The sequence below is a fragment of the Mycteria americana genome, chromosome 5 (genome assembly GCF_035582795.1).
Source record: "Mycteria americana isolate JAX WOST 10 ecotype Jacksonville Zoo and Gardens chromosome 5, USCA_MyAme_1.0, whole genome shotgun sequence".
NCBI lineage: Eukaryota > Metazoa > Chordata > Aves > Ciconiiformes > Ciconiidae > Mycteria > Mycteria americana.
In genome coordinates, this window is record NC_134369.1 from 57,149,202 (window position 1) to 57,174,045 (window position 24,844).

Sequence of the window (24,844 nt, forward strand, 5' to 3'; positions counted from 1 at the left end):
CATCTAAATGCTCCATATGGCAAAAATCTCATTCCTCAGTTTTTTCTCATATTTGCTATAAAACCTTTTTAACAGTGTGGAGATGGACTTTTCGTGGTTTTTAGAAATTTATACGTGACTTATGAATCACAGTAAAAAACCCAAAGAAGTAAGGAGTGAAAACTTCAGATGGAAGGTTGGGGAAATTTAAAATCCAGAACAGACTAAGCCAATTTTTATGTTTTATCTTTTGTAAATTATATAGCTGACTGGCTGTTAATTCTCCTAAGGAGAATGAAGTACAACATTTGAATATTCCAGGAGGAATTTTTCTAGCTTTGCAGTGCAGTCTTAAAAATTTTTTGAAAATGTGAATTAGAGTTAATTCTAAAAGCATGTTTCATGGTTAGTTAATAGGCCTGTTTCTTGACTCATATTCTTTAAGTAAGCATATTTTTAATGTGGTCAATGGGAAAGTACACAACTTTAAAAGGTTGATATTAAACAACTGTTCTGCCTCCCTTCTTCATGCTTGCTGTAAAGTAAGCACATGTAGTATAGTTGTTGTAGTGCCATGGAACTAAAGAATGTTTCACCTTGCTATCTTACTGTCATTTTTTTTAGGTTGCTAAGCTTTTAAATTCTGGTGTCTATACAATACATAAAGAACTGGTAACACTATTACAGGATGAGTCACTGGAGGTAATATACTTTTTTCTTTTGCTTGTTACATTGAGGGAGATTATCTTGATGTTTAATAACTCTGTGATAAGATGGTATAGTATCTGAAATGATCAACAGCTTTTACTTCTGTTTCACAGACACTTCATAAAGATGCCAGCCTTCTGTGAATAAAGAGGAGGAAAATAGGAAGGTGTTTGAATTTAGTAAACCCACACTGAATTTATTAACTTTTAAAAAGATTCATTCTAAATTGTTTTAATTGCTATCTTATTTATTACCTTACAAATTCTGTGGGAAAATTTGTTTTTGATACTGTATTAAAATAATCATTGATAGCGTTCAAGGGTTTTGCTTTTTTAATTTTCATTTCTCCAGTTGAAGAGGAGGTGAAGAAGTTGTGGATGGTTCAAAGATCAAGATTTATAGAAAGAGTTTCAGTCAAAGATCTGGTACAGAAACTGCAAGGGTCTATGAGACAGTTTAGTGTACCTTGATTTCAACCTGCGTAAAACATGAATCACTTAGCTGTATTACAGACAATATAGTGACTTTTTTGAATTGAAAAAGACAGATATTTATGTTTGAGACAATCACCATTTCCTCTGATACTACTTACTCCAACAGTTGATCTTTTTTGTTTTCTATGTGGGGTCTTTGGATATGGCATCGAAAAATTAGTTTTGCTTTCAGGTGCCCCTTTTTGTTTTGGTACCCTTTGTTAGGCATTTTCAAGGAAATTAAGTGTTCATAGAACAGCTACTTATAGTTTATGAAATTCTGACCCGTCTTAAAAGATTTCTCAAGTTGAACACCTGAAAGTTGAGACTCGGAAGCAGCTGGTCATTTTGAAAAATTCCACGGTTTGATCCCTATACAGTTATCTAAATAATAAAAAATGTTTGGTCCTTTACCTTATATATCACCTCAGTCAGAATTGGTGCAAAAAATATTTAATGATATACTTTTCTAGTCTAGTTTCAAGTAGTACAACATTTGAAAGTAAGATTATTCTATTAATATAGGCTATATATTCTATTTTATCAACTGCAGGTTTTCTTAAAGCAGGAAAAATTGCCTTTAAGATTCAGCTGACATAAACCATTTATTTGTGTTTGTCAAGGCTCTTAGCTGTCTATGAAATACAGATCCTTCTTAAGAATGAATGTTCATTTTAAAATATTGTATGCTGTGAATAGTTCAGAAAGTATTGACTGTGGTATTCACATAAATCAAAACTGGAGTTTGTTTTCCTAAACTGAAACCTATAATACTTACTACATTAAAACATCAATTTTAAATCTCAGTCCTCATCAATGCAAATGTGTTGCACCTCTTCTTTTTATATATATATATATATATATATATATATATATATATATATTTTTTTTTTTTTAAGATGGATGTGAGAGACAGTAACATAAGAGATGTCAGCAGGGGTATGTTGGTGAGAGATAAAAATTGAGTCAAGTTAATTTACAGACCTCATTCATGCAGCCTTTCTTTAAATAGGTGTTAGATGCCCTGGTAGGTCACCTTCCTGAAATCCTTGAACTAATGACTAATGGAGGAGAAAACAGTGGATCAGAAAGCAAGGTGGGTATTCTTATGTTTTTTTAATTTGCTTTCTAAACTAAGGTAGTAGCAAAGTTGTTTAGGCACATATTGTATGAAAAGGCTTTCATGGTTAGTTTCTGCTTTGGAGAGATATAAAGCTTCTGTGGTTTTTTGATTGCTTGTTGACTTTATAAACTTCAAAATAAAAAGGTTTTGAAAGAGTAGATTTAATATAAAAATGAACAGTTTATACATGTTCTTTTCCTAATTAACCACAGATTTGCTGAAATAGATCAAATTTTGAAATACAGGTTTTGAAATAATTAAGTTAAAACAAAACTTGGTTTCATGCTAAAGGAGTGATAGCTAATACCTAATATATTTTTTTTTTTATATATTGATGTGGCAACTGCCCATGGTTGCCATTTTCAGACACAGTTTCTGCTAGGAGGATGTCTGTTTCCTCAGGTAAAGGCACTGAATTAGGATTTAGGAGATCTGTATTCAGCTACCAACTTTGCTAATTTAATTGCATGTGGCTCCAGATGATGGTTTATTCAGTCACTCCCACCTGTAAAATCACAGAATCACAGAATCGTATAGGTTGGAAAAGACCTTTAAGATCATCGAGTCCAACCGTAAACCTAACACTACCAAGTCCACCACTATACCATGTCCCTAAGCACCTCATCCAAACATCTTTTAAATTCCTCCAGGGATGGTGACTCAACCACTTCCCTGGGCAGCCTGTTCCAATGCTTGATAACCCTTTCAGTGAAGTAAAATTTCCTAATATCCAGTCTAAACCTCCCCTGGTGCAACTTGAGGCCATTTCCTCTTGTCCTAAATGGAACATAAAAGATCATCTCCTGTTTCAAACTGCTGTTTTGAGCATATTTCTTAAATGTATAGAGAAATTAAAATATTCCAACAATATAAGAACTGAATAAATTTCTTTTCTTGTATGGGCAAAAGTTGAGAGTGTAACTTAAAATGTGAATTTGTCTGATGTTTACAGCTGTAAATATATATAACATATAACAAGTGCCATATCAAGTGTGGCAGTCTGTTTCATTTTGCTTAGTGCTAGAGAGAAGTTAGCTTGGCTACTATAAAGTCTTTGCCTCCTACTGAGAAAAGGTGTATAATTACTACTAAAATTAATTAGGGAGCTGAGAATAATTGCAAAGTTTAAGAGGTTAGGAGGAAAATGGGATTTATTTGGCTTGAGAAAGAGAAGACTGGGGAGGGTTGTTGTAATGGCCTTCGTATCTGTAAAAGGGTATTACAAAGAGAACGGTGATGAGTTTTTCTTTGTCAGGAGGAGGAGTTGGAAATGAAAGTGTCTTTAGTTAGGTACCGGAATAGCTTTTTGACTAGTTAAGTGGAATTTACTGCTTAGGGGAGATTGTTTAATCCCTATCATTAAATTATTTTAAGAACAAGTTAGACTAATATCTGCTGGAAATGGTCACAGCGTAGCTGATCCTGTCTGAGGAGAGGAATTAATTGACCCGTTTTAAAATCTCTTCCCTTCTTATATTGTCATGATGTGCTTTTTAAGCATAGTAACATGACATGGGGCTAGAAGATGTAAAATTACTTTAAGGTTTATATTTTTATTTCTAGTTATTGTCTATTCCTGACTTGATTCCGGCATTAACAACAGCAGAACAGAGAGCAGCAACTTCTTTAAAGTGGAGAACTCATGAGAAGTTACTACAAAAATATGCATGTCTCCCGCATATCATATCAAGTGATCAGATTTATTACCGTTTTCTTCACAGAATGTTGACAATCATTTTGACAAATGTAAGCCCATCTCTTTCCTATTGTTTTTCATTTATTTACTGTATTTAGAGCAATTAGCACTAGATATTTGCTATGTGTAGCACTTTATATATTAACCTTAAAGTAGTATTTCTCATTGAATTGTATATCAGGCTGTGTTTTTTTAATATGACTGAGAAATTGCTCTGAGAACTCTTCCCCCCCCCCCCCCGTTTGAGGAGCAAAATTTAGATTGGCAGATTGTCATGTTTTTCCTCCCACCCAAGACTTCTTTCCTTTCCTTGTGCTCATTATCAGTTTGTTTCTAAGTAAATGAAAACTTTTTCCTCTGAGATGTGCCGCCTTTTTCCTGGTTCCATAGATTACATTGCATTGTGTTCCATTCTTTATGAAAGAACACTTAATTGTGAAAATGAATGATCATTTAGAGCTACTGGTCTGAAATTTTACTGAATTAATTCAAGAGTAAAACTGTCTTTTGTAAGACAAGATGTTGCAAATTTTCTTTTCTAACACCCACAATATAGAAGGTGCCTTCAAAACATGGAATACTTTAAGGCGTTTATGAAATAGTTGAATAAACAAGTTAGAAGGGATAAAGAAGCAGGTGTCTCATAAACTGGCCAAACTTCATTATTCTCCCTTACATTATGCCAATTATTTCAAAATTTCACAGAATCATGGAATATCTCAAGTTGGAAGGGACCCATAAAGATCATCGAGTCCAACTCCTTGCTCCTTGCAGGACTACCTAACACTAAACCATATGACTAAGAGCATCATCCAGATGCTCCTTGAACTCTGACAGGCTTGGTGCCCTGACCACTTCCCTGGGGGGCCTGTTCCAGTGACTGATCACCCTCCCAATGAAGAACCTTTTCCTAATGTCCGATCTGAACTTCCCCCAAGCTTCATTCCATTCATTCCAGCATTTATAAAGTTAGGCTAATTTTTAGCTATTTTTTTCTGTCTAGAATTTTTATACATTTTTAGTCATATATCTTCAGGTATGTTTAATTATGTTTCCTCTATTTCTTTCAAGAATGTCCTACCAGTCCAAAAAGCAGCTGCTCGAACTCTCTGTGTTTATTTACGTTATAATCGCAAGCAAGAACAGAGGCATGAGGTTATTCAGAAACTGATTGAACGTAAGATAATTTTTCCTTGATTACTTAGAGATGGAAGTTAGTTTTGACTGAAGATCTGTTTATGGTTATATTTATTCAGTGTAACTTCCTGCCATCATTGGTGAGATTACACTTAGAAGACATTCAGTTGCTCACATTATCACCAGGCAAAACATATTGTTTGTATGCGAGGAATATATCTGAAGCATATGCAAAGGAATTGGGAAAGAGGCAATATGGGAAATTGATAATATGCCAAGGCCCCTCCAGCCCTACTTCTTGAATCCAAAATTGCTTAGCTGTAGGTGCTGCAATATACAAAGCAGAGTTCCTCTACAGAAGTAAAATTCTCTAGAGGCTTCAGCATAAGAATTGCTGAATAAATCTTCTCGGAAATTAATTTATGAATGAATTAGTCACCTTAGTTGACTTTCTGGTCGATGCTATGTGTTTTTAAAGATAGGTTAGAAGGTTGAATAGTTCCCATTAGCAATCCTTAATGTTTACACAGTAATTTTGCTACGCTTGTGACATGGTTTGAATAGCATACAGGGCTTTGTTCAACACAGTAGCTAGTTCACTTACTATTTTTGCTTTTTCAAATGGTTAAAGGGACAGGTTGAATTTCTGAAAAAAAATGCTCAGTGACAGAAATGGTCATTGAATTCAGAAGGTTAGGCTTTCACTGAAAGAAAGAATTGAGATAGGCTGAGAAGGTGTGCCTTGTGATGAGCGTGATGATCATCTTTGAGTCAAAGGTTAGCCTTTGAAAGGTTTTCTAGATGACATTGAAAACTTCATAGATAATATCTGTGGATTGTTATTTTTCAGAACTGGGCCAAGGAAAAAGTTATTGGAACAGACTTCGGTTTTTAGATACTTGTGAATTCATTATGGAACTGTTTTCAAAATCATTCTTCTGTAAATACTTCTTTCTACCTGTGCTTGAACTTACACATGATCCAGTGGCAAATGTGAGGTACTGTACGAAGAGTATGTAGCAGTGTACAGGAAAAAAGCTTTAAATAATATATTAAGAAATATTGTTACAGGTTTTATGTCTTGTTTAAATAATGGGACTTGAGTAAAAAGGTACAGAGCCTTCAGAGTGACCAGTATTAAAGGTGTAGAGGACTATGGGAATAAAGTTAGTAAACCACAGAAGCAGGTCAGTCTGAGTGTTTGGGGGACTGATTGAAAGTGTCAGGTTTGGGGAGTGAGAACACTGAGGCAGAGGAGCCAGCAACAGATGAGAAGAAAGTAATACTCCGTTTCATGGGTGTAGAGAGAGAGAAACATAACTTCACAGTCTCCATTAATTTCCATCCATTTCAACATCATGATATGTAAAGTCAAGCACGCAAGCAATTCTTTCAGTGGTCTGAGCTTAACAACTTAGCATAGGTTTTACCTTACCTAAAAGTTTTCTACTTCATTGTTAAAGTAAATTGAAAAAGAATAGAAAAATATAAGAGAATTTTGGTATGTTATTCATTTTTATACAGTGTTTTTTCCGTTATTTTTGTAGTCAATTTTTTTCTTCACTAAATAGATAGGGACCAGGCACTTACTACCAGTAAGAAAATAGTTGCTTTTATTTGGTCATGTATTTTGCATGATTTTACGCTTTTAATCTTATTTCTGATGTGTGTAATTCATATTGTCACCATTAACGTGTCTGAACATCTAATACTAATGCTGCATAGAGATTTATATAAGTATAATTTGCACATACGTATGTTCATTCAGTGAGCTTCAGTAGGTACAGTTTATTACCAAGCGAGACTGTTTAAATAAACCTTGTATTCAGTATAACTACCACATGTCAATTCAGCAGGATCCCAAACCTAAAAACTGAGCCATTTTGTGCATATAGGTTAACATTCATGTCTCATGTCCTTAAGAGGATTATATTAAAACAATAAACTAAATTTATATATAATCTGAAGTAGCTTGTTGCTTTTAACAAACACTTTAATTAAAAGGTCTATTGATATAATATTAAAATTTAATGGAAACTTGAAATAACTTGCAATCTCTTAGCAGATATTAAAATTAATTTTGTTGTAATTATTTTCTGGATTGTTCCCTAATGCTTTTTACAAAAGGAATGCACTGTCTGTGGTGGACTAAAGTTTAGAAGTCACACGTTGTTAGGTCATGATTTTAAAACAAACTTAGGGAGATATTTTCTAGCTTTAGAGTGGTGTAACTCTTTTGTGATGGGAAGTTGTGAAGGTCAAAATGTTTTGAAGGTATAAAAACAGTAAGATGAACTTGTATAAGAAAATTTTTTTGTGTTATTAATCACAAAGTTACCATCTCTGGCGCAGGATTGTCTCTGATCACAAGCCAGTGGAATCTGAGAACAGCAGAGAATATCACCATATATTGTTCTTGAGGTTTTTTTAATCTATTCCTATAGATTAAAACTTTTCACTATTATGTACTATTACAGTCTGATCAAATGCAGTGATTTTTATTTTCTAAAATATATGAAATATTTTTATTTAATCTGCAGAGCATTTCTGTTTTAATGATATAAAAAGCAATGGACACATTTATACAACCAGTTTAGAAACAGGATCTAGCAATCAAGGCAAATCAATTATCATAGAATCATTTAGTTTGGAAAAGACCTTTAAGATCATCGAGTCCAGCCATTAACCTAACACTGCCAAGACCACCACTATACCATGTCCCTAAGCGCCACATCCACATGTCTTTTAAATACCTCCAGGGATGGTGACTCAACCACTTCCCTGGGCAGCCTGTTCCAATGCTTGACCACCCTTTCAGAAGAAATTTTTAGGAAGAAATTTTTCCTAATATCCAATCTAAACCTCCCCTGGTGCAACTTGAGGCCATTCCCTCTCGTCCTATCGCTTGTTACCTGGGAGAAGAGACCGACCCCCACCTCTCTACAACCTCCTTTCAGGTAGTTGTAGAGAGCAAGAAGGTCTCCCCTCAGCCTCCTTTTCTCCAGGAACTGGAACAACCCCAGCTCCCTCAGCCGCCCCTCATCAGACTTCTGCTCCAGACCCTTCACCAGCTTTGTTGCCCTTCTCTGCACACGCTCCAGCACCTCAATGTCTCTCTTGTAGTGAGGGGCCCAAAATGGAACACAGTATTTGAGGTGCAGCCTCACCAGTGCCGAGTACAGGGGCACGATCACTTCCCTAGTCCTGCTGGCCACGCTATTTCTGACACAAGCCAGGATGCTATTGGCCTTCTTGGCCACCTGGGCACACTGCTGGCTCATATTCAGCCAGCTGTTGACCAACACCCTCAGGTCCTTTTCCACTGGGCAGCTTTCCAGCCACTCTTCCACAAGGCAGTAGCGTTGCATGGGGTTGTTGTGACCCAAGTGCAGGACCTTGCACTTGACCTTGTTGAACCTCATACAATTGGCCCCAGCCCATCAATCCAGCCTGTCCAGATCCCTCTGCAGAGCCTTCCTACCCTCAAGCAGATCAACACTCCTGCACAACTTGGTGTCATCTACAAACTGACTGAGGGTGCACTTGATCCCTTTGTCCAGATCATTGATAAAGATATTAAACAGAACTGGCCCCAATACTGAGCCCTGGGGAACACCGCTTGTGACCGGCTGCCAACTGGAGTAAACTCCATTCACCACAACTCTTTGGGCCCGCCCATCCAGCCAGTTCTTTACCCAGCAAAGAGTCCACCCGTCCAAGCCATGAGCAGCCAGTTTCTCCAGGAGAATGCTGTGGGAACTCGTGTCCAAGGCTTTACTGAAGTCAGATAGACAACATCCACAGCCTTTCCCTCATCCACTAAGCGGGTCACCTTGTCATAGCAGGAGATCAGGTTGGTCAAGCAGGACCTGCCTTTCATAAACCTGTGCTGACTGGGCCTGATCACCTGGTTATCCTCTACATGCCGTGTGATGGCACTCAAGACGATCTGCTCCATAACCTTCCCCAGCACCGAGGGCAGACTGACAGGCCTGTAGTTCCCCGGATCCTCCTTCCGGCCCTTCTTGTAGATGGGTGTCACATTTGCTAATCTCCAGTCAGCTGGGACCTCCCCAGTTAGCCAGGACTGCTGATAAATGATGGAAAGGGGCTTGGTGAGCACTTCTGCCAGCTCCCTCAGTACTCTTGGTGTATCCCAGCTGGCCCCATAGACCTGTGTGTGTCTAAGTGGTGTAGCAGGTCGCTAACCATTTCCCCTTGGATTATGGGGGCTTCATTCTGCTCCCTGTCCCCATCTTCCAGCTCAGGGCACCTCAAGAACAATTTCAATCCTTAGTACAGAAAAGACATGGTTAAGTTCACCTAAGTACTTTATGCTGTTCAGTTTGAAAGCAGGCAAAGTTGAGCTTCACAGGGGCACTCTAGTAACAAAAATATATCCACACAGTGTCAGAGCAGAAAGATATTAAGTTTGAAGTTTCTGTTCTTGGTTATTTTATACAAATAATTTTTCTCCCTGAATTTACTTCATTTAAAATTGCATTCTCAGTCAGTAGAGCAGCTCACAGCTGCTGAAAGCATCATAGCCTGTTACTACTTTTCTTTCATCCTGATTCCTGACCATACTCTCCACCCCTTCTGTTGCCTTGAGGAGTGTTCATTGGACCTTTGGCTAGGCTGATTAAACTTACTAAGCCATCAGAAAACTGTCCACTTTTTTCTGCCCTCCCCCTGTCAAGTAAGTTCATTGTCTGCTATGTTAGTCAGTTGCACGTTGGGCTGACTGAGCTGATGAAAGGTCCAGCCAGTAGCAGAGACAGCACAAACAGGGGGAGCCTCCAGATGGAAGCAGGGAGATAGGGTAGGGGGAAGAAGGGCTTTCTTCTTTTAGGAGCCAGTAAATAGTTATACCCTTTTAGTCTATCTGATACACCTTCATCCTTGCAGTTGTATGGAACTGTAGTCACATGATTTTTGGTGAGACTTAGGCTCCTTTGTACTGATGGACTAGATTTCCAGGGTATTTAGGTACCTGATAGTTACGTGTGTAGATCATTTTGAAAATCTAGAGGTCTGCTTACTTTCTAGGTTAAAAAAAACCCCAAAGAAATCTTTATTGACTTTCAGATACAGGACTGTAGTCCTGATCTATGGAGAAGTTTTTGAAAATGTTGCAGTATGTCTGGAACCAACACACAAGCAACAATCATTTTTGAGAAATAAGAACTACTAACTTAACTATTTTGTGTCAAATGCTAGAGTGCAATACAAAAATTAATAATGTTTATTAAACATCTGCATCAAAAGGTGAATATTTACTTTTTTTTGTAGAATGAAGCTATGCTATTTGTTGCCAAAAGTTAAATCTACTCTGAAGATTCCCACTGATAAACATTTACTTCAGCAGTTGGAATTATGTATAAGGAAACTTTTGTGTCAAGAGAAAGACAAAGATGTCCTGAGTATTGTAAAAAGAGTAAGCATTTTTCTTTTCCAGCGGCATTTTGTCTTGGGGTTATCATTCAAAATTAAGATGATCAAAGTTATGCTTTCTGTTGATTCTCTTAATGTAAGAATAGGAGACTAAAGAATTCTATTTTCTATTATGTAATTTTGAACAATTAAAAGAAGATGTAGTATAGTGCATTCTGTAAAATTTAAGAGAGTTGGTGTTTCCTTGGTTACTTATATTGCAGTTATTTTCTAGTCACTGGGATTCCAGATTTTGGCTCAATGACCATTTGTGAAAAAAATAGCAGGTGACTAAAGATACGATTAAAGGTTGACCCTAGTGAAAATGATCAAGTCTTTGAGGTAGAGATATCTTGTTAATCTATTTATTTTACAATATACAGATAAAGAATTTGCAGGATTTTGAAATGTTACAAATGTCTTTGTAATGTGAATATTCATGAAAAAGTACATCTTTAAGGGATGCCCATGCTTAGTCTCTAGACTAAAGAAGCTATGAAGTGAAGTAGCTAAAGTAGGTGGCTTCCTTATAGAGCCAGTCTGCAGGATAGATTGGATGAATGCCTGCCTGGAGCGTCCTGGCTTATTCACAGATTCCAGAGTTGTTTTTTCAGTCTTGGTTCCTAGGTCCATGTTCCAGCCATTCATGCTTCTGTGCTTTCCTTGAGTGTATTTTGAGTTCCATATAGATCGTCTATTAGTCCTTCATTGTGAGTCTCAGCAGGGCTCTGAGAATACTCTCTGACAGTTTTTAACTGCATTTGTAGCACAAAAATACAAGCATAGGCTTCAAATGTGTAGGAAGAAAAGGCATATTTAATTTTGAATACCATTATTCTAAGCTTTTTATCTGGACAGTTTTTTAGTTAAAACTGTGACATGCTGTTTAGTAAGGTTAAATAATGTTTTGATTTTCTTTATAGACAGTGTTAGAATTGGACAGAATGGAGATCTGTGTAGATGCTGTAAGTACTTACTAACTTTAATACTTACCGAGCACTTTTAATTCCCATTTTCATGTAGTGATTTTTTATTTTTATTGATTTTATTTTGAAGTTTCAGAAAAGATTTTACGAAAATGATTTATTGGATCAAGAAAAAGAGAGACAAGAACATCTCCTTTTGGAAATGGTATATTTTATCAGTACAATCTGTCCTTTTTTAAATAGTTTGTAGCTAAATATTAATAAGGCAATAATTTTAAGGTAGGGGGAAGTCCATATTATGGAGAGACCTGGTAGGTTCATAGCCTGTGTGTGGTTTCATTGTACACTTTACAATAGGGTTAAGTCCTTCGAAGTAACATATAACTTCCTTTTCTTTACTACCTAAATTTTGCTGTATCAATTAGAAAGGCAAACTGGAATTTCTTGAAAAATACTCATGCTTGATGCATCTATAGTTCTAAAATCCCAAGCCCTTTAGTACACCTTTATGGAATCTTTCTGAGGGAGCTTAGCAATTTGTCAGGCATGTATAACATAATAAATTGAATAATGAAACACCTCAGAATTCACATGCAGCTTCCATAGGCAAAGAAATTAAGGTCATAACTTCTTTTGTGCCAAGGAAGCTGAAGGAGGCTCTGTGTGTTACAAGCTTTCCTGTTAGAATAAAAAAAAGAAAGAAGGCCATTGAAATCTGCTGGCTGGTGGGAGGGAGTCTTAGTGCAGGTTGTATAGAGCAAAAGGAGCTACAAATTACTTAGAATTTGGAAGAGAAGTCTGCAGAATGCTTTTCCAACTTATAAAACTATTTATCTTCAGTCATGGCTGTAAGCAGAAGCTGCAGCAGGTGCTTCACCACATGGCCTACATCATCTTCACAAAGCCTAGATCAGATTACTGCAGTCCTCTGTTCTGCTGCCTCCTCTCCAGCCTGAGGTGGGAGAAGCTAAGAAGCTGATAGGATTTAGAAGAGGCCGAATTTCATTAGCACGGTTTCTCTGACTTGTAGGAATTGAACTCCTCTGTAGAGAACCAAAACTGTCCAAAAAAGGTCACTTTTTCCTCTTTGGGATTGCTACAGAGCCTATGTTTGTGGTCCACTTTGATGTCAATAGGTACTGCAGGCCTTCTCTTGGGCAGGTGATTTTCCCAGTTCACGATACCTGTCTCATGTACTTCCTGCCACCTCCCATTAGTTCGAGCCAAAGGTGCAAGCTTTGTTCTCGGGACCTGCATATGCATATTCAAAGACTTGAACTTAGCTTTAGCAGTTTTTAGGTAGATACAATTAATGTTTTTATAGTGAAAGCATTTGGGGCTGTGGTAAAATAGCCTCCAGTGCACTCTGTGTTATCGTGTATTGTATGGTAACGTTAATATTTCCCTTGTTTCTACGGCTAGACTTTAGAAGAGCACCTGTATTTTTATTATATATCCCATTGATACAGGCATACCTTCTGTATCACAAAGGTCTCATTAAGCATTGTCTGTGAGAAGCATGCTTTTGAGGAATGGGAGATGTACACAGTAAATCGTGACATGTTGCAGTCCCAAACAGATGAGGAGCCGTTGAACCCAGTTAAATGTATCTGACTGCTACAGATTTTAATACTGAATATGTTAATAAGTTTCCTTAATTTTAGTAATTGACTTAGTAGAAACTATATTCCAGCAACCTTGACCTGAATTAATTACCTTTTTTTTTTTTTTTTTAAACTTGGGTAGTAATTAGAGTGAAATGAAAAAAGAGTAGAACAATTACTGTTCACTCGGTGCTTTTTCTTGTGAACATAGTACAGAAAATAAGCTAATATATAGCTTTTTGAAGTTGAAGTGATATCCATTCAAGAATCCTGAAGCAAGTATTGGCCTTTGAAGTTATTGATGTAGCTGTCTTAACACTGTCTTCTGTCTATGGATGTGCTCTCAAAAGCTATTCTAAGGCTAGCTAACATTACAGAAAGGCAAATAAATTCCTTAAACTTGAAGAACTGTAATACTTGGTTTTGCTTTGCATAAAGGCTTATCAACTGTAGATGTTGATTTTAGACCTTTAAAAACTTTGAGCATATGTAACACACCTTACCATTTGAGAGAACCATTTTTATTGAATTGTATGTTTGAATTAAAAATATTGCCAGTTCTATTATCAGAGTATCTGTGTAGCACAAAAATTTTACTTTGTCAGCTGCCAATTTCTATATCTTTTTAATGGAAAAAAAAAAAGGTCAGGCATAATTTTAATAATAAGTTATAAATGCAGACTTAAACTCTGAGGTTCCTTCATAATTAAAGTCAACATTTTTTTGTGTGATTTTTATATAGGATATGTACCCTGATTTCATTCTGTAGTATTTAATTGGTTCTCTGGATATTCACTAGGGGTTGTACTAATAGCAGGAGGGATAGAAATTAACTGTTATTTTGGTGATCTGGAAGCAATCCCTAATTGAAACACAATTTATTTATTTTTTTTCTGAGTAATACCTAAGAAAATGATTCATTTTTTTTTTTTAGGAACAATTAGAAAAAGAGAAGCAGCAAAATGAAGGAAGATCTACAAATATGAATGATAAAATGTTTGAAAAGAAGCGTAAGTTTGTTTATTTGTGTACATACTGTTTGTGCATGCATTACTCTTCTACAAAGGTAGAAGAGAAGGGAGCAGAAAAGAGACACTTTATACAGTAAATAGCAGATTTTTAGAAAGTGGCAATAATTATTTTTTTTATATATTTCTAAAGATATTTATGAAAACTGGCCTCAGGAGGAAGACTTTTGGCTTTATAAATAAAATACATGACAGTTTTATTTCTCTGGTATTTTTCATTTTGGGATGTAATGTAAGTACTTGTCTGTGGTATTTCTGAAGTGTTATTATCACTGGATTAGATACTATTACTAGTTGCCTCAGGACTGTGTTATGTTAAGTCCTTCTTCTTTATTTAAAGTTAAGCTTCAAGAGAGAATTATTTATACTAGACTTTTTTTTAGGTAGAGACAGTAAAACATCATCAGTGTTGGCAAAAAGTATCACTCTCTCTGTTCCTGGAAGCTCTTCTGGTACATCAGCAGGTAAGAACTCTTTAAAAACTCATCTGGAATGCTTTGATCTCACATCAGCAGGTTTAAACCCAGCAAAGCTGCTGTTTGCATTTGTGGGCCAGAGTTTCACCTACTGCACGTAGGAAAAGTTTCCATTCCTAGAACTGAATATGTTTTCTATGGTTTTTAGTTTTATTTTATTCTTTAGTATATAAATAGGGGACATAAGGTTTATTTATTGTTACTGAAGTATTTAAATAAGTTCCTTTAGCTAGCAGAGGTTGACAGAAAATTATATTAAAAAGTGTTCTTAATTACTGAGGAAATGCAATGATATTCATGTTAAAAATTTTTGCTACTTCTAATTTTAGGCAAAGAAGACAAGAAATCCAAGTTGGTTCGAAGCCAGTCTTTCAGTACTCAAGCACTACATCCAAAATACAGCAACATAGACAAGTGTCCTAAGTATCTTTATCCTCTTCATTGCTTACCTCATAGGAAACTGTTTACCTAATAGACAACTGTTATGAAATTGTATGCACATGAATCTATGAAAGTAGTGATGTGCTCACTGAATTGTGACCTAAGTTTTCAGTTTTCTGTTTAATTGACTAAGGTATGCAATTTTGAACTGAATTTTGAAATACCATTTTAAGGCATGCTGAGGCCTACAAATTCTTATGAATTCCTTTTAAGTTAATGTGTGTCATCTTTTATCATATATTAAAAATATTTTTCAATATGAACTTCTAAATCTAAATTCAGAAATTTCAGCATAACTTTCTCATTTAATTTTTTCATATAAACTCAGAAACAATCTCAAATATTATTAAACAGCAGGATGATACAATTGAGAAGAACAATTTTCTGTAATAAGAAATTTGGTTTTGTTTTGTTTGTTTTTTAAGTAAAAGCTCTGCTACAGGATATACATCTTCAGTATCAGGAATGGGAAAGAGTTGTATGTTATCCTTTAGTGGTAAGTAGGTTATTATATTATATTTTACATTAGTTTTTTGTGTGCTGAATATGTGGGCCCCATTAAACAGGCGTACTGTAAGATATCATACTCCTAAAGGATGTAGAATAAGAGATATCCAATATGTTTGAGCACTTAAGTGCTAGTCTAGTTAGTCTCTTTTTCAGATTCTTTTTTTTTTGTTATATGTTCGTTTAAAGTTACATTTAAAAGTAGTAAAAGTAAAATGAGTTTGGCATTTCTTGATTAGCATTTTGGATGTCATATAAAGGATGTTTTGCAATTTGGCTCCACCCATTTTACACAAGCAAAGGGATATTATGTATAACTTCTACTACTATCTATAACTTCTACTGAATTAGGGGAGAGAAACTGCTGTCAGGAAATGCCTCTCTCTCCATTTACTGTTGAAGAGTTTGGATGATTAAAGATTAGAATGAGATTAATTGCTTCCTAGAGGAACCTGTCTTGTTCCATTCACTACCAACAGACGCCAGACAATTAGCATAGACGGAATAGCTAAATTTTAAGGAGCTAAAGATTGGCCAATTAAATCCCACTCTTTTCGTATGTATTAATCTTCTCTTCCAAAATATGTCTTCTAATTATTTTTATTTAGTGTTTTTTTCACAAAAATACTTGAAGAAATGTTAAGTTGAAACTATTCCCTTACAGAAAGTAAAACTTTTGGATTATTGTGATAGGAAATACGGCACTATTGCCACAGGAAAAACAGCTCATTCTATTCACTCTTTCTGTATTTTTTTTAGACAAAATTCTTTGTCTAAACTGCAACTCTCTATTTCAGATGATTCATTCCGGACTCATTCTAGTGGTAATAGTGGAAACGCTGCCTTCCCTTCCAGTTCTTCTTCTCGCAACTTATTTAACTCAGCTGACCAAAAGAACAATGGAAATAAGGAGAGTCAATCCCGAAAGATGAGCATGTAAGTGGTTGACAAAAGGTTAAATCAAGCTTATGGGTAACATTTTCAAAGGGTACTCAAAAGAGCCATGTAAAATTAAGCCTATATTTATGATACTTCTGCAGCCAGATTTTGAAATACTAAAATAGCAGGGTAGAAATGTGATGTGTGCAATTACAAGTGTTTTTAATATTGTGTTCCCTTTTAATTAGTCTTTCACATTGTTTCTCCTGCACATGCCTGCATTCAGCTGGTACATTATGGGGAGGGTGGAATGGGACAAAGTGAAGGTTAGTGCATTTGATATATAATAACTACAGTCACAGTGATTTAGCTGCCTGTGGTTGGAGAAATAGCATGTATGTATTGTTAGATGATTTAATTTTTCCTTTTCTTTCTTTTTATGTGCTTATATATGTTTATATATTATTATGTAACAATTTCATGATGAATTTTGAGACTTATGATGAACTGGTACTGCTACTTGTTATTAAGACTGCCTTCTTTGCCTTACCTTAACCATTTAGATTAAAAAAAAATTGATGCTAGGCGTCTCCCTCAGGCTGATTTTTTTTTTTTTTTTTTTTTTTAAACATCAGGCTAAACTGTTCGTCATTGATTTTGTTGTTGCAAAATACTGAATTTGTTTGCTCCTGTGATAAAAGTGTAACAGTTTTAGAAAATCGGTGATGTGTACTTACTTAGTCAAATCTCTGTAGACTCTAGCAGCTAATTGCCTGCAGATTCCTTTTACACTGTGACTTGTAGTTCTAAATTACTATCATTGGACTAGCTGCAATTTTGGGTGCTCAAACTGAGATTTTTCTTTGCTATCAGAGATTTGCTTTCTTAGCCAAGGTAGAATGGAGAAAGGAAAAGAGCCAGCTATAGCAAGAAAAAGAGGTTGTTTGGGAAAGTAGACTTAAGTGTAATAGAAACTAGAACTAGAAGCTGAAAAGTATGAGGAAATGCAGGCTGGGCCTTGGAAGTCTGAATAAGTATGAGAGACCAAGAATGAAAGGAGAGTCCAGAATGTGAGGCTATGACTTGCTGGTCAAAGATAATGGAGCTGAGATATGGAGCCTGCACCAGATAGGAAAGAGGAAACACCTTACAGTGGTTTGCCAGGTATAAAGAGGAAACAAGAGTGATAGTGATATCTCTTGAGTGCTCCTTTCTGGTCATTTAAGTATCTGTATGAACTCATATTTTTCCACTTCAATATTTTCACGTTCCTTTAAAAAAGAAGTCAAAACAACCACCCCCAACTTTACTCACAGATATAAGTTAATAAAATTCCTAAATTGTAAAATAAAACACTCAAAAGTTTAACAAATGTGAAAAATGTATTCAGCTTGTATTCAGCTACTTATATACATTATATTATGATACAGTCTCCTGCTGTGTGATCACATAGGGTTTTTTTTCTACTGGAATTTTACCACCTTCACTGTACAAGATAAATTTGTTATGGAATGAAATCAAGCTTGCATAGTGACCTATTGTTTTTAAAACTGCATTTTCTTTGTAGAAAAGGTTGGAAGATAAGTAGTGAATGAAGGTGGACTGTTTGTGTTGTCAGTGGTTTCACAGCAGAAGTACCTTAGGTGCCAAGTCAAATTGCACTCTATCCCTGTCTTTGCCAGAGTCTAATGCCTTCTCTTAAATATTACCCACAGTACGTACTTCAGACTTTTTATAAGTGATCATTAGGTGGTCACTTATTTCAAAGTGCATGATTTCAAACTCAACAGTTAGATTAGTAGACATGCTGACATTTTCAGCTATCTATAAATTAAATGGGACGTGTATCTTGAGTGCATAAAATGACATACAGTGCTACGTACTTCCAAAAATCAGGTGTGCTCAAAAACCCATCTGCTGTCACCCTAATCACTGTATACCTCCGTTCCCTCTCTTTAAAACCAGAAAATTAGTTCATATGTTGTAAATTTTTTTAGCACCCATTGTAGAAATTCCAATTACTCATCCGTCTCACAAGGATTTGAGGAAAATAAATGGATTAATATTCACGAAGCAGTTAGATGCAAAGATTAGTTAGACATATTTTTTACATCACATAAAACTTTTCCAAATTTCAGAGGTTTTTCTATCTGTCACTTAAAATAAAACTGATATCTTTTGTTTGAATACAAAGGGACAGAAAAAGACTCACACAGCAGTTTGTACCTTTGTCTTCAGGCAGGAAAGTGGAATGTAAGAGACTCAGCTTCAAGTTCCAATGTACCATTCCCAAGAGAATACCTTAACAGCAGACTATTTGAAAGTAGGTATCTGATCAAACACAATGATCTAGATGCTCTCTCTGGTTCAGAAAGTCCCTAAACTGCATAGTGTCAGAAGCCAAGAGGATATACCAGGGGAAGAAAAACATTTTTGGAGAAAGAAGAGCAGGCTTAGGATGACCTACATATAGCTCTGAATAAGAGTTTTAATGTTCTGTGTTCTTATGGGAAAACACATCTGTCAAGTTGGTATAATATCTGCTGCACTGTAGATTCAAATTCTCTATTGTAATCTAGCCCAATACTTAATTGTTTTCATTAACAAAATGGAGCAGCTCTATAAGGAGATATTAAGAGATACAGATACAGGAATGGTTGGTGGTAAATGCGTTCCTCTGCATAACCTTGTTGACCAGAGATATGTTTAGGTGTACCTCTTTTATCTTTCTTTTGTTCAGAAAGCCAGTCCTGGTGCTAAATATACACATACTAAAATACAAAAAAAAGTCAGTTCCAAGGAAACATTATTTTCTGACTTGAATGATGGAAAAATTTAATATCCAAATATATAAGCAGTTGACAGAAATGACACTTACTGAGAGAAGACTTTGAAAATTGTACAATGGAAAATTGTACAATGAGAGTTGCAGTTGAATAGATGCTCATGAATGAGCGTCACCATCTATGCACTCACTAAGGCAGGAAACTTGTGAGACAATAATAATTGAGTATATATTTAGACTATATCATCATGTAAGTTTACATATGTGCTGGTTAAACATTGCACGGCAATGTTAATTCTGGCACGTCCTAGCTTTTAGTTTATTGGCTCTGCAACATGAGTAAGGTAACTTCTAATATGTTTCTTTTTCTACGTAATTATGTGTGTTTGTGAAGCATGGAAGATTGGGTAATAATATGTTGTTTAATAATTAAAATATCAACAGATATAGTTAATGATTCTTAGTTCAAAGTGATGTATGTTTGGACAAAATATTATTTAATTGCTTAAGTGTAATATTTTCCATAAAACTGCTCTACTGAATATTAGCAAACGTTCACTTTTGACAATATAGTGGAGTTTGCAGGGATGAAGAATTTCTGATTTCATATATTCATGTTCCAGGAACTTTTCGAAGTTACAAAGTAACCAAAGTTACTTTGATGCAGAACTGAGGTCTTTACTTACCATACTCATGAGTTCAAACATTCTGTTTGTCCCGTTTCAGAGATATCTGTGCCAATTAAAATATTCCCTCTTTTTAAAAATAATGTAGAGGCAAGAAAAAGAAAATCTCAGTAAATCCTAATCCAGTGCTCACAAGCAGGTGACAAGAAAATGACCATTAGCTTTGGCGTCATTTGCTAGACCTTAGGTAATACTCAGACAATAGGAAATGCAAGAATTACGCTGAAGATACACCCATATAACTTAATGGTGGAATCACAAAAGAGATGAGTACCTGATTTTAAGCACCTTATGGAATAGGAAAGAATCACAAAGAGCACTGGTTGAGTATTTCATTCCACAAGAGACCTTACTTAAGTCAATTTGCAGAGCAAACGTGCTTTTCTGATTTTCTGTGGAAGAGTTGCCAGTTAGATCATGAATCATCCTAGTGCAGAAATTGACATAATTCATTAACACTGTGTTCCATTACATAGTCCGCTCTTGTATTATTACGCTATGTATCTTTATTATCTTCTTTTAAATGTTTTCAAGTTTATGAGATTAAGATATTTTCTTTTAGGATGAGAATTGCTGTTTTGCTTGAGTTTACATTACTGTAATAGGACTGATTTCAATATGCAATTGGTTAAAATGATTTTCCAGAACTTTATAGATTCATCAATAAAAATATCCAGCTTTATAGACAGCATTTAAGAATTTTGTATCTTGCCTATAGACATAAAGATAGTGCCTGATTTTATTTCACTTTCAATTAAAACCTAGTTCAAGAATGAGGGGTACAGGTTTTCCATCCTGTAAAAAGTGGGAGTAGATTTATTGTTGCATAGAAATCAAATTTCTTAATAATAAATTGATATCAGTATTTTATAAGATGTCCACAACTGACCTTTAAGACATCCACAGTGGTGTGTGACCATGTTGTAACAATTATATGCATAAGTATCTTAAAGTAGTATCTTTCATCCAGTCATATACTTGCTTAGGAAGTTGAGCACAAGATGAAGTAGTTCTGCCAGTGATCTACTACACTTTGAGTTGGTTACTTACAGCTTCTAATCATGTTCTCCTTCTGCTGTTTAAGCTGGTAAGAGTTCTGAGGTCCAGTGGGACTGGTGTGTGATTTAGGTACCATTTCTAAGATGAAGCTAGTAGGTATCCTAAGACTGGTGTATCATCATGAAAGATTCCATCAGCAATTTAAGAGTGAAACAGAACAATATCTTGCTTTGTTTGTAAATGATATTGTAAAATATTGATGCAAATATTTCCACAGAGTTCTAAAAGTTAAGCCCTGTTCTTCCAAAGATCTCTGACCATTACAAACAGTTGTTAATTGATGTAGCTACAACTCTGCGAAGCTGAAGAACAGTATATTTAAAGATTAAAAAATTAAGGCTATGAAAATTGCAGAAACTGCGCAAGTGACATGATCAACAGAAGACCTAAAAATAGCACTGTAAAGAGTTCTAAGCTTCTCTCTCTTCCCAATCTCCACTTTCCCCAGATTTTATCATGGGTTAAGCTAGAGACCTCTCGCATTATTTGTCGCCATGAGTAGACTCCTTATACTACCTTAACCATCTCACTTAAAGAGTTTTCTACATGACCTTCTGTAGAAAACTTAATGGAGAATTACACCCTTCCTGTGATGAATGCCCTCACAATGTGTCAATTTGGCGTTTTCAGTGGGTGCAGTAGAGCAGCTAGTAATTTTTAAAGTACAGCAGCTAAGAGTTATATTAAAATGTTGCATGCAATAGCAGTTTATTATGTTATGTTACTTAATAATATAGCAACAACATACTATGTATGTTTCTTTTGTGTGAAGAAAAAACAGAAAATCAAACTCTTAGATCTTCTGACAGAAAAAGAAGGGAACCAGAGACTGGTGGAAGCAACGTTCTGGTGCGATAAGGTGGGAGCAGCAGATGGGACTCTCTAATGCCTGGAATGAATCAAATGCATCTTGCAGCGTTAAAACTTTTAATCTTTTAAATAAAATCCCAAGCTGTAAAATACGTTCCGATAAGTAATGTAATGGTTGCAGAATTCTAACGTTGTAGTGAAATGTTATGAAATACAACTTCAGCTATGTGCTCTTAACTGCTGCAGCTAAAGAGAGGATTTTGTTTTCTTCAGTTATGCCTTTGTAGTTCAAATTCTTGGATTTAGAATGCATATATCCACTACTTAATTGGCTTATTTACAATTTTAGCCATCTTAGCACCCATGTTTTATGCAAGAAAGAGGAGGAATTGTTATGAATATGAAAAAGTAATCCCACATTTTAAAGAACCTTCAAACTTAATTTAAGACCGAAGTCCAGAACCATTGATCAGTCTATAAAAAATAGACTTCAGTAGCATTGTGCTGTGAATTTGGAGGTAATGTTTTTAAAAGTACTAAGTAAAGTTCATAAAAATCCTGTGCAAGTTTCAAAGCAATCTAAAAGCAGATGTCTCCAGATGATATAAAAAAAGTTTTATTTCATAAGTTTTGTTGTATAAATACTTGTTGTAATTTTTAGTATTTCAGATTGTATTTTCACTTGAATAATTTATAATGATGAATCTAGTTTTTAATCAGCTGCTATTGCAAGCTGTCATGCTTCAGTGATGTCATCTGCATTTGTTTGTATTAATGCTAATGTTTCTATCACAATTTGTCTGTGTAAAAACATGCAATTCTATTTTAAAAAGTTCTATTTATGCCAATACTTGAGAGAGAGCCTATGAAGCTATTGTCAGCTTCTCTATTTCAAAATGGAAGCAGCATAAGTATATTGATATCGGAAATATGTGGTTTTTAAAATTTATTTGTGTATGATAAAGACGATCTGATCTGTGAATGCATATGCGTGTGTGGCTACTTTTTATAATGTAAAAATATGAATGATGATTTACTCAAAATAAAACCTAGGACAATGCTGTACATGCATGTTCTTGAAAAAAAATTTCTCAGGGCATCTTTTATAATTAAAATAAATAAAAGCATTTACCTATAGAAGGTATTTATTTTAAATAGTAATAATGCTGGATGTATGCTGTCTTGTGTGAAGTACAAAATGTGTCTTTGGATTTAGCAGCGTTTTACTGTCTGAATTCTTAAGCTTCTTACACTGCAGTTGGATTTAGGTGTATTCTCTGTCTTTAGTCACAGACATTGTTTGGATTCTGTGGAAACATTGAATTTTTCAGTTTGTTCTGTAGCCTGGCGTAGGATCTTGTCAATCACAGATTTCTTTAAAAGCTTCTTCAAGTATTATGATTTTTAACATGCAATATGGATACAGATATACAGATGACCTATGCTGGCTCCTCCCAGGTTCTGCTTCTGTATCATTAATGAAAGCAGATACTCCCAGGTCCCCAGGGACAACTAACTCAACATGCCAGCTACAGCTGCTCACCCATAGGCCACAGAAGACTGCTCAGTCTGTTCTCAGTCTGACTTCTGCCAGGGACCAAACTCAGATCAGCAGTACCCAGCTGCAGGACAGGACTCAAAACTGTGTTTGACCCTCAGATGCCTTTACTAGAGCAATGCAGAACAGCCAGTAAGTTCAGAAACTTGAATCCAAGCTATTTCTCCCCTTAATAAGCATGTAGTAAGTTCTGTATACAGTCTGTCATTTGTTTCTTATTGGCTGTCATTTGTCTGTCATTTTGAACTGATTAATTTATTTAATGCTGATAACACATGCTCCACTCAATAACCCTACAACGTATTAAATTCCTGCTATGTAATCTTTAAATGCTCTATTTAGACATTTTTTGGTCTGCACATCTTCCTTGTACAATACTCCTGCTGTCTCGTGTATACTTTCGTCAGTGCATCACACTACAGACCTCCATCCCAGCCATCTTTTTCGGGGCTGGTTACTTCTGGGTTACTTCTGTTGGACAGCACCAGTACTTTTGAACCCTTCATAGCATTGTTTTTACCTGCAACTCAGAATAACAACTGGAGGTCAACTGTATAGTGATAACTGAGTGGCTCTTTAAAGCAACATTCCTCCTATTAATCCTTCGGAGGCAGGAAGGGGTGATTCTCTTTCTTTCTGGGTACATTCATACTGCAATGTAGTGTTAGGTTAGATGCAACTTTGTAGTCTAATCAGATACTACGGTCTGCCTGCTAAATCCTTTTGTGAGTGGCTTACATCAGTGTGTGGGTTGCTGTGGGTAGAGATCTAATGGTAAGTGAGGTGATTTTTAGAGGTGTTCACCAGCTTTACCTTGTAATGTATCTTTTGTATGTTCTCTTGCGCATGCATCTGTCTGTGCGTTTACTGATAGACACCTTTGAAGCTTCTGTGCCAAATGATTTTGAAAACTCTTCTGCCCCCTTTTGGGCAGCTATTTTGTGAAGGCTGTATAAGCAAGTAGAGTAATGCTTAGATCTGTTTTATATAGCTAGAAGTAGCTTTTGTGTTGTTTCAAACTTTATATATAGGACTGCTGCTAATTAAAATTTACTAAATGTTAAAGATTTTGCTGTTCTGTTGAAATCACTGCACTACTTGAATAAGGTGAATTGTATTTAGATCATGGAAATGTTTTTCTGAAACATTTTGGCAAAATTCTGCTAACACTGAGGTCAGTAGGCTCTTAAGTCTCATCCCAACCAAAGATAACATTGAGGAACATCAAGCTCCAGTGTTTGGGAATGAGCTTCCTGAATATTTTGGCATATGAATCTTTGGTTTTCATTCAGACTTATCACTAAAATGTTGAATTTTGAAAGTTCAGTTCTGTGGGGATTTTTAAACGTGCATAGTAGGTTTTACAAAACACATTTTTGTCACTTTGTGCCTTAGTGAATTTAGCTTGGCATTAATAAAATATTAATAGGATGACCTGCTGCTAGCTGGAGAGACAAAACAGGTTTTCACGTTTTCATATTTCACTGTCTTTTTATTGTAATGTAAATTAATAAAATAGAAATAAAGCCTCTTACA

The 24,844-nt window shown here is 35.5% G+C and overlaps 1 protein-coding gene across 7 annotated transcripts in view; it reads left to right on the forward strand.

The window, feature by feature from the left end:
* PPP4R4 (protein phosphatase 4 regulatory subunit 4) overlaps positions 1-24,844 on the forward strand; it is a 111,647-nt gene that overhangs the window by 53,177 nt on the left and 33,626 nt on the right. For 5 of the 7 annotated variants that reach the window (XR_012775958.1, XM_075503500.1, XM_075503502.1 and 2 more), the window contains 13 exons: positions 604-681; positions 2,173-2,256; positions 3,847-4,029; positions 5,051-5,156; positions 5,967-6,114; positions 10,409-10,553; positions 11,473-11,514; positions 11,606-11,680; positions 14,014-14,089; positions 14,491-14,571; positions 14,913-15,006; positions 15,450-15,520; positions 16,329-16,467. Coding sequence is in view for 6 of the 7 variants with exons in the window: in XM_075503500.1 (XP_075359615.1) it covers positions 604-681; positions 2,173-2,256; positions 3,847-4,029; positions 5,051-5,156; positions 5,967-6,114; positions 10,409-10,553; positions 11,473-11,514; positions 11,606-11,680; positions 14,014-14,089; positions 14,491-14,571; positions 14,913-15,006; positions 15,450-15,520; positions 16,329-16,467 (1,322 nt within the window). In the remaining variant the exon portion in view is untranslated. Of the gene's footprint in view, positions 1-603; positions 682-2,172; positions 2,257-3,846; positions 4,030-5,050; positions 5,157-5,966; positions 6,115-10,408; positions 10,554-11,472; positions 11,515-11,605; positions 11,681-14,013; positions 14,090-14,490; positions 14,572-14,912; positions 15,007-15,449; positions 15,521-16,328; positions 16,468-21,712; positions 24,837-24,844 lie in introns of those variants that run through there. The other 2 variants (XM_075503503.1, XM_075503504.1) reach the window with 2 other exon arrangements.